This window comes from Camelus bactrianus, chromosome 10, assembly GCF_048773025.1.
Source record: "Camelus bactrianus isolate YW-2024 breed Bactrian camel chromosome 10, ASM4877302v1, whole genome shotgun sequence".
Lineage (NCBI taxonomy): Eukaryota > Metazoa > Chordata > Mammalia > Artiodactyla > Camelidae > Camelus > Camelus bactrianus.
Window position 1 is genome coordinate 50824958 of NC_133548.1, and position 16144 is coordinate 50841101.

The 16144-nt window shown below is 54.2% G+C and overlaps 1 protein-coding gene across 5 annotated transcripts in view; it reads left to right on the top strand.

The window, feature by feature from the left end:
* Positions 1-16144, top strand: part of CAPN5 (calpain 5) — a 59534-nt gene that overhangs the window by 39689 nt on the left and 3701 nt on the right. For all 5 annotated transcript variants that reach the window (XR_012509756.1, XM_010973470.3, XM_010973469.3 and 2 more), the window contains exons 4-11: positions 6140-6348; positions 8962-9154; positions 10030-10223; positions 10861-10938; positions 12345-12540; positions 13206-13328; positions 14417-14613; positions 15509-15624. Coding sequence is in view for 4 of the 5 variants with exons in the window: in XM_010973470.3 (XP_010971772.2) it covers positions 6140-6348; positions 8962-9154; positions 10030-10223; positions 10861-10938; positions 12345-12540; positions 13206-13328; positions 14417-14613; positions 15509-15624 (1306 nt within the window). In the remaining variant the exon portion in view is untranslated. The remainder of the gene's footprint in view (positions 1-6139; positions 6349-8961; positions 9155-10029; positions 10224-10860; positions 10939-12344; positions 12541-13205; positions 13329-14416; positions 14614-15508; positions 15625-16144) is intronic.

Sequence of the window (16144 nt, forward strand, 5' to 3'; positions counted from 1 at the left end):
CCACAGGGCAAACAGGCCCGCCATTTCCTGAGCTGCTGCTTCCCACTGAGCCAGTGTAAAGTGGAGGTGACGGACCGGCCTGGCTCTGCCACACCCCCCTGTGTGACCCCGGGCAACCTCTCTGAGCCTGTTTCCTCTTCTGTCAGTGGAGGCTCACGATAGTGCCTCCCTCATCGGGTGGTCGTGAAGATGAAAGGTGTTAAAGTTAGTGCAGCACTGAGCTTCCCCACTGGGTTCGCACATGTACTTGCCCAGTTACTGTGGACACAGGGTCCCACTTTTCACGTTGATTCTGAGAGGAGTGTGTTAGGAGAACCTGTTTACTGAAGGAGAGTGAGGAGCTCAGAGAGGTGAAGTGACTTGCCTGAGGCAGCACAGCAGCCATTTCTTATGGCAGCAGGCAGTGTGGGGTGGAGGGACCAGCCAGGCCCAGGCCTGGCTCTGTGGGTGGAGAGAGAGGTCCTGGGGGAGTGGATGCTCCTCACCATCACCTGGCTCGGAAGGACCCAGCTGAAGGGAACTTTAACCCTCACAGTGTGGCTGGGAGGCCCAGTGGGAGGGTCGGCCCAGGACTCTGAGCATCTGGCTGTGCTCACTCCCTGCCCTGTGAATAGGGATCCCCGGGGCCCTCTGCAGGTGTGTCCACCTCCTGCCCTCCTGGTGTTGAGTCGGGGGCTCTCCTCTCATGAGAGGTGGAGGTGAGGTTGCCCCATCTTCCTGGCCTCTTGCAGTAATCACATCTGAAACTGAGGAATTTGAGACTTGGAATCAGCTGAGAATTGGGAAACTTCAGGTGCTCGGAACCAGGGACCCTCTAGTTCTGAGGGTTCGGAGAGGCCTGTAGCTCATCTCACTCAACTTGGGTAACACAGGAAACCCCAGTGCAGCTCCTTAGCCTGCAGCCCTGCTGGCCTTGTTCAGAAATGCTCCTGCTTGGCCTTCTCGGGTCCTAGGCAGAAATCTGTGGGAAGCTCCCTCTCTACGCACATGCACTTACACACACTTGTGCACTGATATTCACACATACCTGCATGCTTCTGTGCTCACACTCACACACTGGCATTCACTCACTCACCCAGAGTCCCAGCAGGATTTGAACCCAGCCTCTTGGGTCTGGGTGGGATCCCCCAGGGAGAGCCCCAGAGTGCTCCAGGTGCTGGGCCACCAGGGGGCGCTGCGGCACACCCATCCTTGGGACCCTGGGGTTTCTAGGTTATTCTGCAGTGGGTGGCTTTTAATGGGTATAAGAGGGTCTCCAAATCCCACAGAGTTCTCGCCTCACTGCCTGTTCAGCCCAAGGAGGTGCCTAGTCCCCTCAGGCGTTGTTTTTCCCATCTACACAGTGGACTGTTAAAAGTTTTTCTTTTTCTTCTCGAGAGGGAGGTTGACCAGGTCACTCTGAGGTTTGTTCACACCATGTACTCCACACACCAGCAGCAGGGGTGACCTCTCGTGTGTGCATGGACCCCCAAGTCCACGCAGCACCTCCGTGGCCATTCTCCACCTTAGTTGTCACAACAGTTAGAGGTAGATGTAGACACCGAGGCTCAGAGAGGTGGCCTAGTCGAAGCTGAAGTCCCTGCCACACACTGACATTGATAATGTGGTGTCCAGTGTTGAACAGCAATGAACATCCAGGCTGCAGAGAACAAAGAGATTTATTTGCGGGTCATTGGAATTGCAACTCGGGAGACCCAGATTTGGGTAAAATGCAGAGTGTGCCAGGAATGAGAAAGTCAGGGGCTTGTAAATGCAAAAGCCACAAGGCTGTTAAAGGAAATATTTGTCCCTAAGGGATAGGCTGTCATGAGTTATTTTAGGGTAAGGGTCCAATAAATACCTTGAGTTTCTGGAACACTGGGCAGATGTTCTGGATGGCTGCATTAGGATGAGACGTGGTCAAAGTTCACATTCCCTCCAGGGAGAAGTGCATACGTCACATTTCCTCAGTGGCCTCCCAGCTCCATTTTAGAGCGTTCTCTTAGCAAAACCGAGTCCATTTTGACTTTCCTTTTGCACCAGCAGTACAAGCGGCCAGCACTTGGGGGTTTTCCTCCCAGAAAGACTCCACTGGCTGTGGAGCTGGGCCCGGCCCTGTGCCAGGTGCCGGGGGTCTGGGCAGGAGCTCCCCACAGTGAGCAGGGAAAGAGCTTGGGGAGGGCGGGGTCAGGGGGCTTCCGAGGGACAAGGACTAGGACGCCGAGGCGGCAGAGGGAGCCACCTGTGCAAAGCTGAGGTGGCCTGAAGCAACACGGGATGTAGATTTCCATGGGGCCCGAAGGAGGCAGAGTTAAGGGGTGCAGCTGAGAGCCCCTCGCAGGGCTTTGAATGCTGGCCGGGAGCTGGTGTCCGTGACCATGAGGCTTTTCGGCTGTAGGCACGTGAGAGGAGGAGCCCCTTGCACCAATCCTTCCACCTCAACAAGCCAGCTGGGTGCTTAATCTTGTTTCCTCTGTAGCCCTCCTCTCCTCCTGCAGCTTATTGTTTCATCTGTAAATATTTCTGATGCATCTCTGAATGATAAGGACTCATTCAAAACAAAACAAAACAAGAAACCCCTAACCATAATACCATAACACAACTAATTCCACAGTAAATTCCTTAATATCAATCACTCAGAAGACGTTCTGGTTTCCAATTTGTGTCATAAATGTTTTACGTGTCTGTTTTACAGTTTGCTTGTTTGAATCAGATCCAAACAAAGGTCCATAACTGCAGTCGGTTGGTTTCCCTTCATGGTCTCACTTTTTGCTTGCATTTTTTTCCTGAAGAAAGCGGTCATTTGTCCTGTAGAGTTTCCAGCTGTCTGGATTTTGCAGGCCCTGTTTTCAGGGTGGTGTTGAACATGTCTGTGCCCTGCTTTCCTGTGAGGTAGGACTTACCTCTGGAGGCTTGGTAAGTTTTGCTTTGTATTTTTTTTTTTTTTTTTTTTTGGCACAACTACTTTGTAGGCGATGTTTTCTCTGGAGGTACATAATGTCTTGTTGTCTCTCTTTTTGTGTGACTTAGAAGCCATCAATGATCCTAAATCCACATTAGAAGCCATGATTGCCTAAATCCATTCTTTGTCAGTGGTTGCAAAAGTGCAGGGGTCTAGTATTCTAAGGTCTTCCTCATTTCTTAGCTGGAATTCATCACCAGATAAAAACCTCCTTTGATCTGCTGTAGGTTACACTATGGTACAGTTTGTATAGAAAAGTCATGTTAAGTCCTTAATTTTTTTTTTCTCCTCAATTTTCCAGTTTCAAAAAAAAAAAATGAGTTGCTTCCCTGCCCTCTTCCAGTCGTGACGAGTCATTTGTGTGTCAGCTTGATCTTATGGATTTGAACACATTGATGTGTTGTCATCCATGCCATGTCATTCATGGCATCCTTCCTGCTGCTCAGATTGGCTCATCTTTGGCTAATGGGAACCTCTTTAGGTTGGTCCTGAATCCTTTGGCTGTTTCCTTGATTTCTGGTGCAGGCAGGTGTTGAGTTTGGGTGGCCCTGAGAGCACGACTTCCTGGGCGATCTCCTTCTGTGCTCAGGACCAGGCTGGCAGCAGAGGCGGCCGAGGGATGAGAAGGCTGGTCTGGGACCCAAGGGTTTTGATGTGGAGGGAAATGGAGGCCCACGGGATCCCTGACTCTGGATCACAGGTCCTGGAGCCTCATCAGCTGCCCCTTGAGCCACAGAGGGTTCAGAGCCAAGCTGTAGGTTTGGCTAATAATCCTCTCATCTCCAGCGGTTCCTTCCAGCCCCTGTGAGAGCCCCTCCCCTCCCCTCGTCCCTGTCCCCCATCCCCACATAGTCCAGGGCTGTCAGAGCAAGGGGTGGTGGAGGAGGGTGCAATGGTCTGGTCAGTGCTCTCAGCCTGGGGCTCCCAGTCACTCTGTGCCCTTGGGCGGCTCCTTGCTCCTCTCTGGACCTCAGCCTTCTTCCTGTCTGCACAGTGGGGTGACATCCACCCCTGCCCTAAGCGTGCCTCATTTTTGATCCATTTTTATGTCCTGAAATCAAATGTGAAGAAGTGTGTCAGGCGTCTGGGCAGAGGCTGGCCTGGGAGTTTTCACTTGGAAAGGACATGAGTTAACTGAAAAGGGACCAGCTAGTACAGAGCCCTTGTTAGGTTCCAGATGCTGTGTCAGGCTCTGAAGGCCTGACTGTCAATCCTGCCAGTGACTCCCTGCTGTTCTGCCTCAGAAGTAGTGGTAACACTGAGCAGGGCTCCATCAGTGGCTGGGGAGCCTCTCACCACATTTAGCATTTTCATTTTCTTGGTTTTGAATGTCCCACTAGGGAGCGTTTCTCTTTGTTAACATCCCTGTTGATGGTAAGAGGTGTGTAAACCAAAGCACCTTTAATGAGAGTGGGGGCTGAGGAAAGGCTTTTGGCTGAAGTCTCCGTGCTCAGGCTGGTCTGGGCCTTGGGATTTACAGCATCCTCATACATCTCTGGCTCCTCAGCCTGGATGCATGCATGCCCGCCCCCATCCCGGGGAGTGAATTTCTTCTAGATGGAGCTGCTTCTGGTCTTGATGGGGTTTGGCCCCTCTAGGTCTGGTGCTCAGGAGATTTTTCCCTCCCTACCCACCTCCTGCCCCAAATTGCCTCTGTTTGTCGTCGTCTGCTTGGAAGATGCCCACTGCCAGCTCTCAGGACACCTGCTCAGGAACTGCTGCTGGCCCTCCCGGGTCGGGCCCACCACTCCCTTCTCTCTACAGCTTCACACACACACCCCGCGTCTGACATAGCACTTGTCTGCCTGCCTGCCTCTCCCACCAGACTGGGAGTCTCCTGAGGACAGGGACCATGTCTGATTCATCTGGGTCCTCAGTGTTAGCATGAGGCTGGGTGCAGAGCCGTCCACACTGAAAAAGAACTCATTGTTGGGAGGCAGGCAGACCTGGGTTTGAATTCTGCTTCACATCCAGGTCTGCCTGCCTCTGAAGAATGTGTGTATTTTCTAGCTGTGTCACCCAGAACAAGTTACTTGCCCTCTCTGAGCCTCATTTTTCTCATCTGTACAGTAAGGATGAGACTTACCATCCCGTCTCATGGATTTAACACCCCATGAGATGGGGTTGTTGTGTGAATTAAACTGAGATGACCCATGGCAGTCACAGGCTTGGTACTTGACATTTCCAAGATGCTCCATAAATAATCAATATTATTAAGAATCCCAATCAGTGCCTATGAATTTATTCATTCAGTTAACACATGTTTATTAAGGACCCTCTCTGGGCCAGGCCCTGGGCTAGCCACTGGGTGGATGGCAGTGACCAAGACTGACATGTCTCTGAGAGAGCTGACATTCCAGTGACAGTATCAGATTGAATAGGTCACACACTTGTGTAATTATAAGTAAGGAAGGTGTCTCAGAGAAGTTCCAGGGGCCGTGAGATGAATGGAAGAGTCAAAAAAGGCTTCCTGGAGGAGGAGAGTAGAGTCTAAAGGGCAAGGGAGAGTCAGCTGGAGAAAGAGCAGGTGTGGAGTTCCTGATCAGAGAAAAAGCCCGGAGCAGGAAGCAGAGAGCAGGGGGTGGGGGCTGGGGTGGGCGAGGGTAGAGAAATGAGTGTGGGGAGGTGGTAGTGGGGACAGAGCACATAAAGTATTTGGACCCTTATTTTTCAGGGGAGTGCCGTGATCAGAAAGATCACCCTGCTGCTGTGTGAGACAAGGGCAGAGTGGCTGCTAATGCTGTTACAGGGCGAGGAGATGGGGGACTGGGCCAGAGTGGATGGAGAGGGGGAGATGGATTTTAGCAGAACGAAGGAGCTCAGATTGGATGGAGATAGGGAAAAGAGAGGAGGCCAGCGTGGCTGCAAACTTCTGGCTTGGACAGGACAGGGCAGGTGGTAACACTATAGACCAGGCAGGAACTGGGTTGAACATGATCTATTTCTGAGGGAGAGAATGCAGATGGAGGCATGAAGAAGGAAGGGGTAGGCTGATAGAATCTTAGACAACAGAGCTTCAAAGGAGCCTCAGGGTGTCTCCAACTGCTGCTGAGATGGGGAAACTGAGGCTCAGAATGAGAAGGATTCGCCCAGGTCTCACACTGGTTCGTGGCAGAGATGGGAATGGAACCCAGTATTCCTTCCCATTTGATTCCCTGGCGGCACCCCTCAAGGTGTCCCCATCCCCTCCCCATCCAGGTCATCCCAGACTGGAAGGAGCAGGAGTGGGACCCTGAGAAGCCCAACGCCTACGCGGGCATCTTCCACTTCCACTTCTGGCGCTTCGGGGAGTGGGTGGATGTGGTCATCGACGACCGGCTGCCCACCGTCAACAACCAGCTTATCTACTGCCACTCCAGCTCCCGCAATGAGTTCTGGTGTGCCCTGGTGGAGAAAGCCTATGCCAAGTAGGTGCTGGCGGTGGGCGGGCGGGTGGCCGGGCAGACAGCCAGGCCTGGGCAGCACTGCTGATGGGCTCCGTGCAGGTGTTCCTCGAGCCAGGACTCAGGCACAGAGAGGTGGGCATTGGTGCAAACACACACAGTGAGCTCAGAGCCTCAGGCACCTGCATCAGGTTCCTCCCCACAACCAGCCACATAGAGGGGAATAGTTACTTCCGCTTCTACCTGCGAAGACGGAGGCCCAGGCAGGTGTCCTGCAGGCACCGGGGGCAGAGCCAGCACCCGCATTCAGGCCAACAGTTCTTTCCTAAAGACCCAAGCTGCCAAGCCCTCCCCAGGGGCCTTGTTGGGGATGTGGTATCTCCAAGCCTGGCCAGATGAGGAGGTTGGGCCAGACCACTGCCTTCCCTGCTCACTGGGCCTCCCCCTTGTCCACCCATCAGTCTGTCCACCTGACTGTCTAGCCCTCCTAACTTTGCTGCCCCTCCTCCTGCTCTGTGCCAGGCTCTGTCCACAGCACAGGCATGAACAAAGGTTTGCTGAGCTGTGGAGGGCTTCAGGGCACAGTGACCTGCCCAGGCCCCTGCAGGACAGGTGCAGACTTGGGGCAGGAGGGCCCGTGGGGTCAGAGACCAGCCTGCCAGCTCTGTGGGAGCCTCTCCCTGCTTCCTCCTCCCAGGCGCATTTGGTACTCTCCTTGAACAATGTGTGTGTGTGTGTAAGGAAAGGGAGAAACGAAAACTACCATCATCAAAAACAAACCCCAGAAAACCACGTTGGCCGATTCCCTTTGTAATCCTAAGACGGCAAAACCCGGCCCCTTGTGGTCACTTGGTTACCATGGTCCTTGGTGCAGGCGCCTCTCCTCCCACCTCCGGGAGACCTGGCCCGTCACTCAGTGGGCTTGCCCATTTGTCAATTTGTTTGTTTGTTTTTTTAATAACAGTTTTATTTTTAAAAAATTGTCTAAAATATAATATTTATCATTTTGACCATGGGTAAACAAATGGTTCAGCTACATTCACAATGCTGTGTACCCATCACCGCTATCTATACCCAATTCTTTTCATCATCCCCTACGTAAGCTATATACCCACTCAACAGTAACTCCCCATTTCTCCCTTTTCCCAGCTCTGGGACCTCCTCTTTGCTTTTTGTCTCTGAATTTGTCTATTCCAGTAGCTCATATAAGTGGAAACCTTGTCCTGTGTCCACCTTTTTTCAATTAGCATAATGTGTTCAAGGTCCATCCACTGTGGAGCCTGTCTCAAAATTCCATTCCTGTTTATGACTGAATAGTATTCTGTTGTGTGTGTGCTGCATTTTGTTTATTCATTCATCTGTCTGGTGGGCACTTGGGTTGTTTCCACTTGTTAGCTATTACAAATCGTGCTCCTCTGAACATCCGTGTACAAATACCTGGTCAAGTATCTGCTTTCAGTTCTTTGGACTAGATACCCAGGAGTGAATTGCTGGGTCATATGGTAGTTCTGTGTTTACATTTTTGAGTAATCACCAAACTGTTTTCCACAGGGGCTGCATCATTTATGCTTGCTGGTTTTTTAATTTATTTACATTTTAAATTATAAAATGAATGCCTGTCTATTATAGCAAATCCAGAAAATAAAGAAAACTGTGCAGAGGGTAATAAAACTCTCCCATACTCTTGCGTATTCTCCCAGGCCACTGCTCTCCCCGTCCCTGTTCTGGGCCATCTGAGTTGATGGGGCAACTCATCAGGACCTGCATGACAGTGTCCCCTCAAAGCCCTGCCCTCTCTCTGTGTCTCCAGTTCCTCCCCCAGATCCTCCCCCACCACTGGCCCCTCTTTTAACATCTTTGATGCCTCTTTTGTTTGTACCTTGTAAGACCTGTCCTGCTGTTCTTTGGGCATGTTTCCAATTTACATAAATGATATATTGTTATACATCCCATTCCACTTCTCACAATCACACTCAGCACTCTGCCTTTAAGACCCCAACCCTTCTCCTAACATTTAAATAAGGAGCCACAGCTTTGTCCCTAGCACCTGATATGTTGCACATAGTAGCTGCTTAACCTTTTTGAAATGAATTATTGTATACATTTTAAGCATGATTGGAATCCAGCTGTATTGCTTCTGCAAAAGTAGTTAAACCAGCACTAGCGTTTTCCCTGCAGTAGGAATTCTTTTACAGTGTTTCTTTCATTGGCTACTTAATGTTCCAGAGTTCAGATGCAACATTAGCTTTTAATACGAATTCCCAGTTGCTCGACATTTAGGTGATTTCTAGTTTTACATTGTTATAAATAGTGTTACTCATCCAGAATTGATGTGTCAAAGGACATGAGCTTTTAACCATTTTGGAAAGAATTGTTAGATTTCTGGACAGCTTATTTTTGAAAATGGGGCTGTGAAGGCTAAGGGGAATTTGAGTGACAAACTGTGATGGTTCAGTGGGACAAATGTTGGCCTGGGAGCTGGAGACTGGACTCTAGTGTTGGCTCTGTTGTGTTGCCTGCTGTGTGACCTCAGCAGTTCACTTGACCTCTCTGAGTCTCAGAAATCTCCCCTGTAAGGTGAAGGATTTAGACTGGCTGGGGAGTGTGAGCTGGGAATCCTTTCTACATTGCTTCCAGGCTGGCTGGCTGTTACCAGGCCCTGGATGGAGGCAACACAGCGGATGCACTGGTGGACTTCACAGGTGGCGTTTCTGAGCCCATCGACCTGACCGAGGGTGACTTTGCCAATGACGAGGCCAAGAGGAACCAGCTCTTTGAGCGCGTGTTGAAGGTGCACAGCCGGGGAGGCCTCATCAGTGCCTCAATCAAGGTGAGAACCCTGAGCCAGGCCCCAGGGCCGGCTCCTTCCCTTCATCGACCCTGATTGAGGTTGGGGGTGACTATGGCTTCCCAGGCGGAGCCCCTGCCCAGGGTTGGCTCATAAATCCAGACCTTCAGCTTCATGGTTGGAGGGGAGCAGTTAGAAGGTCCAACCCCCTCCCGAGTGCTGGACAGCACAAGCCTCGGGCCCCCTGCCCTAACCCCCACACTATGGAAGGCCTCGCCCACACTCTTCAACTAGTGTCCCCCTTTTCCAGCCCTCGCTTATTTGGGTGATGAGTGTCTATGCATCCAAGTGTCCCTCAGTCAAGGTCTGAGGCATTACTAGCTACTAGGCAACCGGAAGAGAGGAAGGAGCCCCTACTGTTCACAGGCACAGGCCTGGGTCCTTCAAGAGGGTAGTCTTATTTCATTGCTCATGCTTTGGGTGGGAAAGTGAAGGCAGAATCTGAACCTAGGTTTGGCTGATGTAGTGGTGTGTTGATAAAATGACTCTCTGGAAAACTAAAAAGCCCCAATTTGCTGATTTCCATGGTGTAACCTATGTGGTGTAGCCATCTACCATGGTTGATTTCAAGCTAATGTTTTAACAACCAGATTGCACAACTGAGCCAGTGCTAGTAGACTGCAGCGCACCCCTGTGCTGACCCCACTGTAGTCCCTTCCTTTACCCTACACTGCGGCTTCCCTTAGACTTTGTAAAGAGCTCTGAACAAGGAGCTCAGGCCCTAACCACAGAGGAAAGAGGTCTCCTCTTTGTGTGGGGCGGCCATTCCCTCCTCGTCCTGTAGGGGGCGGTGTGGCTCCCCATCTCCAGCTAGAGCCTGACCGCCCATGCCTCTGAGCAACTGTGTCCTCCTGCAGGCGGTGACCGCAGCAGACATGGAGGCCCGGCTGGCGTGCGGCCTGGTGAAGGGCCATGCGTACGCCATCACTGATGTGCGCAAGGTGCGCCTGGGCCACGGCCTGCTGGCCTTCTTCAAGTCAGAGAAGCTGGACATGATCCGCCTGCGCAACCCCTGGGGCGAGCGGGAGTGGAACGGGCCCTGGAGTGACACGTGAGGCCCGGGGCAGGGGGTGCAGGCATGGGGCAGACCCCAGCTGGGTGGACTGGGGGTATGATGGCTTGGGCAAGGACAGGGTGGGCTTCCTGGAAGAGGTGGCACTGCAGCTGGGCCTTGAAGGGTTTGGGGGGAGGATGACATTAGGAGGAGATTTGGGAGCAGGCATGTGGGGATGGACCCGGCAGAGGCAGAGGTCTGGAGGTGCAGACCAGTCTGGTGAATAAGTGGGGAGGAACGCAGGGAGGGAGGCCACCAGGGGTGAGAGTGGGAGTGACTGCCCTGTGCTTGGCTCATGGTCCTGGTGAGGCCAGAAGAGTTGCAGAGCCCAGGACCCCAGTGAAGGCACCCCCTCCACTGAGGGTCACTATTCCCTTGCCTCTCAAGCTGCAGCTTTGCTCCCAGACTTCTGGGTCCCTGGCAGGGTGGCAGCCCATGGTTTCCTGCTAGAGTAGACAGACAGGGCTTCTTGGAGAGGGGCTGGGCATGGCCCTGGGTGCCCCAACCACACCCACCCTGACAGAGGCCTGGTGCCGAGCTGTCCCTCGTGCCTCCTCTCCCTTGCCAGGGTGGCCCTGGTGGGGACCCTCCTCTCATACTGTTCCCTCCTCCCTCCCTTGTGCTCACATCCCAGCTCAGAGGAGTGGCAGAAAGTGAGCAAGAGTGAGCGGGAGAAGATGGGTGTGACGGTGCAGGATGACGGCGAGTTCTGGTGAGTGTGCTCCTGCCCCCGGGCGGGTGTCCAGGCCTGAGGGGGGAGCCGCCTGTGTGCTGGGCAAGAAGCACTGCACAGGGCTCTAGGAAATGCCCCACCGTCAACTTGCCACGTGGCCTTGGATAAGTCACGGCGTCTCTCTGGGCCTGTTTCCCCCCCTGTAAAGGGAATTGGGCAGAAATAGGCCCTTTCGTCCCCATAGTCCCCACTGCCCACCTCAGGGCACCCTGGGCTGCTCTGGCCCCCAGGCTGAGCCCTTGGCAAGTAGGCCAGGGTACCAGCAGGTGACAGAGGGCACACTGGTGGCCTGATGCCGAGAGCAAGTAGGGAAGAGGAGGGGCCTCATGGAAGAGCTACCTCCTAAGCTGAGAGTCTGGGTGCAGAGGGGCTCTTGGGGGGCAAGGACAGAGACCCAGCCCAGAGACAAAAGAGAACAATTGGGTTTGTGAAGAGTGAGTTCAGGGAGGCGAGGGGTGCTTAGTGGGTTCGTGGTGGAGGGTAGGCCAGGAAGGTGGCAGCAGCCTTGCTTACAGAGCGTGATTGTGATTCCTGCATTCATTCACTCCCACACTTAGTCCTGACTGCATGCCAGGCTCAGTGTCTTTCTTCAGCAGGACACTTGAATCGGAGGTTCAGCCACTTCCTGGAGTGGCGGTGGTATAGGGCACCCTGTGTGCAGTGGAGGCCATGGGGGCCCCAGGCAGACCCAGAGGCAGACGGTGGGGATCTCGGCACCCCAGTGAGGTCCCCTTCTGCAGCAGCTCCCCTGACAGCTGGGCTCTGGTCTGGGCTCCTGTGGGCAAGATCCACTTGGCCAAGTCTGGTTCAGGGCACAGCAATAGAAAACCTTCACCAGGAAAGGGCTTCTTCTTAAGGCCTTTTTCATATGTGTCCACTCTTGACACACATATGTGTGCGTTCTCATACGTGTGCACACTAGTGGCGGGGCAGGCACGTCCCCTCCCCTGCTGCAGGCTCCTGGAGGTGTGGCAGCATCCTGGCCACTGCAGTTTGCTTCCCAAGGGGTTCCTACCACCAGTTTATTCAGGCCTCACAACAACCATGGATTATAATGGATGGAAACATGCTTTATAAACTGTAGAGGGCTGTACACATTAGTTATGCATACTATTAATAATTGTAACAGCCAGCCTTTGACAACTCCTGTCTGCTGGAAGTGGTAATACATGCTTTTATTGCATTACTTCATTCCTGTGCTAACTCTGTGAGACAGACAGCTGCTGTTAGATTCATTCCCATTTTACAGATCAGGAGACTGAAGGTCCGTGTGACGCCATGTCCACACTGGCTACTGTGTTGGCTGTGGTTCAGAGGCCCTGGGGCCAGTGGGAAGGTGGGCTGGAGTCGGGGGGACCGGTGGCTCAGCCTTTTGCCACGCCCAGGATGACCTTCGAGGACATGTGCCGATACTTCACTGACATCATCAAGTGCCGCCTGATCAACACGTCTTACCTGAGCATCCACAAGACGTGGGAGGAGGCCCGGCTGCGCGGCACCTGGACGCAGCATGAGGACCCGCTGCAAAACCGCAGTGGGGGCTGCATCAACCACAAGGACACCTTCTTCCAGAACCCACAGGTGGGTGTCCTCAGGGACCCCTACCCTGCCCCTGGAGCAGCTGCGGGTCCCTTGCCACTGTCCTGCCACAGACTCCTGAGTGGCATTGGGTACATCCCTGTCCGTCCTTGGGCCTCGGTGTACCCATTTATACAGTGGGGTACCTGTGGGGCATGTCTGGGTGGTCATGTAGCCCCAGCCTCACAATCTGACCTGCATGTGGTTGAGATGAGGACACTGGGGCTCTCAGGACTGCTGAGTGTCCTGTCCAGAGTTAAGGGACATTTATTTAGAGGCTGAGCCGGGGGCTCAAACCCTTATTTCCACATATAGGGCTGCTCCTTCTGGGGGAACTTGGCCAGGCTGGCTCCCCGCAGGAACCCCCCCCCCAGCCTCCTCAGTCGTGGCCCTGAGAGCTGCTTAGGTATGCCTTCATTGAGGACCAGCTGCATGCAGGCTTGGAGCTGAGCATCTGTCAGCTCCCAGAGTCCTCCCACCTCACGTGCAGGGTGGGCATTGTTGGCTTATCTCACAGATGAGGAACTGAGGCTCAGAGAGGTGATGTGACTTGCCCAAGCTCACACAGCTGAGCTGGGCCTGGCTCTGGGCTGAGCTTCGGGGAATCGGTGAGCCCACCTTCGGAGTGGTCTCACTGCCTCGTCCCTCTTCCTCTGCTGTACCTGCAGTACATCTTTGATGTCAAGAAGCCAGAAGATGAAGTGCTGATTTGCATCCAGCAGAGGCCGAAACAGTCCACCCGCTGGGATGGCAAGGGTGAAAACCTGGCCATTGGCTTTGACATCTACAAGGTAAGGCCAGCTGGGACCTCGGCTCTGGGTGAGGAGAGTCTGGGCTGCCTGGGCCTGGAGAGAACATTCGAGATTACTTGGGCCTCTGGCGTCACCCCTGCCACCCTGACCACGTTTGCTGATGCCATGGGCGTACCATGACACGGGCCCTGTTTGGATCCCACCGAGACCCAGCCTGCCTTGGGTTGGTTCCACAGGGGCTCTCAGCCTGATTTCTCGCTGCCCCAGACCTACAGGCTGTTTGAATGGGGCATGGGAGGCCCCCCGCTGCTCCCTTCCTCAGGGCTCTGGCCCCCCTGAGTTGGAGGCCTTGCTGCGCACGGGGAGGAGGCATCTTGGGCAGAGCCAGGCAGCCCACCCACTGGCCTGCACGCCAGGCTCTCCCGCATGCTGTGATGTCCCGTGTGTGATGATTGTCAGCGTAGTGGGCCACCATGGGCTCATTAGACAGAAAGACTGTAACAAAGCCACGTGCATGTGCTAGGCCCTCAGTCTGAGGCGAGATTCTGGCGTTTGCCGTCCTGGGTCATGTTGTGACAGTTTGTTCGTGTTGGTATGTTGGGACAATCGTGTGCTGACATGTTGTGACTTGGTCATGACATGACCTTCACTAATGTGACTGTAGCTTATCATGGCGGTTGTCCCAGGAATTGTGTAGCATGTCCTGGTAGCTGGTGATGTCATTTCAGGGACACAGGCTGTGACTTGGGCAGAGAGTGATATTTAGCTCTGTTGTGATGTCAGAAACTCCCTGGACATTGTTACCAGGGGGATTCCCATTGCCACCTGCCTCCTACCAGCTTTATGAGAGAGAATTCACACAACATATGATTCATTCATTTAAAGTGTTTTTGTAGAGTTGCACAGCCATCACCACAATTTCAGGACATCATCATCCTAAAAAGAGCCCCACACCCTTTAGCCATCACCACTGGATCACATCCCCCTCTCTCCCCACCAGCCCTGGGCAGACCCTCCTCTACTTCTGTCTCTGTAGATTTGCCTGTTGTGTGTGGCGAGGGGGAGATGTGGAGTGGGGTGTGGGGTGGAGTCGGGGCTCTGTGTGACCCATGCCTCCGCCCTGGTAGGTGGAGGAGAATCGCCAGTACCGCATGCACAGCCTACAGCACCGAGCTGCCAGTTCCATCTACATCAACTCCCGCAGTGTCTTCCTGCGTACGGAGCAGCCCGAGGGCCGCTACGTCATCATCCCCACCACCTTCGAGCCAGGTCACACTGGCGAGTTCCTGCTCAGAGTCTTCACTGACGTGCCCTCCAACTGTCGGTGCGTGGGGGCTGGCTGGGGGCCAGGGTTGCAGGGTCCGGGACCACACCAGGCTGACCTACAGTCTGCAGCCCAGAGATACTCAGTGTCCGCGCGAGGCATGGAGCCTGGGCCTCCAGCCTCCTGGGCTGACACCAGCGCCCATCTCCCTCCTCTCTCCTCCTCTGCTCCCTATCCTAGCCTCTCTCCACCACATGCAGGAATAGCTGCTTACATGTGCAGAGCACTTCACAGTTTATGGAGAAGCTTTCACTCATCTCATTTGCTCTCCCTGAACCCTGAGTAGGAGGCCTGACTCCTCCATTTTACAGATCAGAATTGGGGACCGAGGTTGGGGGTGTTTTCTGAGGTCAGGTAACCAGTGGTGGAGTTGGGCTAGGCAGACTGCTGAAACCACCCCGTCCCTGCTGTGGTGTAGACCTGTGGGTCCCACATTGCCCTTCCCGCCCAGATTTGGTGCTCCCTGCCCACATCCTAGACTGGGAAGGCAGCTTGTGGAATCAGAGGACCTCGGTCCTACCAGTCTGTGCTCCCTGGCTCTCTGGCTGTGTGGACAAGCCCCTTACCCTGGTGAGCTTTATGCTTCCTAATCTGTGAAATGGGCATAATGATAGTCACCAACTCCAAGGGCTTTGTGAGGGTTAGAAATAACATCTGTAACATTCCCAGCAGGGGGCTTGGCACACAGCAGTAAACTGCTTTTCTCTTGGCGGGGAGTGGACAGCCTTGGTTAGGGATGGAGCAGCAGGAACTCATGGGGGTTGATTTGCCCAAGATGAGATGTCTGGAACGAACATTGCTCCTCCCCCGCCCCACCCATCTTGAATCCCCTCACCTTCCACCTTCCTGGCTCCTCTCCATCACTTCCCCCCTCTTCTCCTCTGCCCTGCACCAGGGAGCTGTGCCTGGATGAGCCTCCCCGCTCCTGCTGGAGCTCCCTGTGCGGCTACCCCCAGCAGGTGACCCAGGTGCATGTCCTGGGAGCCGCTGGTCTCAAGGACTCCGCGACAGGTGAGCTTGCCTCAAGAAAGCCCTCAGGCCTCCACTTACTCCCCAGCCACAGACACAACCCCCAGAGCTCTCAGGCTCTCCCTCACTGAATGAACAGACCTATCCTGATGTCCACTCCCGGCCCAGGCCTGGGTTGAAGCTGGAAGCGTAAAGAGGAACAGGCCTCCTGCACTCGACGGCTTCCAGTGTGGGTGGCAGTCAGACACAGGGCCAGGCAGCTGGGAGGGAGGGCTCCGGGAAGGCTTCTTGGGGGGGGTCTTTCCCCGGACTGAGGAGGTATTAAGGTATGAAGCCTAGTGAAGGGAAGCAAGGGAGAAAGGGGGCAGGGGGAACAGCATGGGTAAAGGTCTGGAGGCAAGAGACCAGTGTGCCCCCCACCACCCCGGTCTCTGGAAGTTAGGAAGCTGGTTGGGCTCTGGTCTCCCTCCTGAATACTTGAGCCCAGGCTTCTGCTCTGGAGAGGGGGGTCTCACCTCCCAGATAACTGTCTCATGCGGGCCCTGCCGCCGCCCCCACCCTC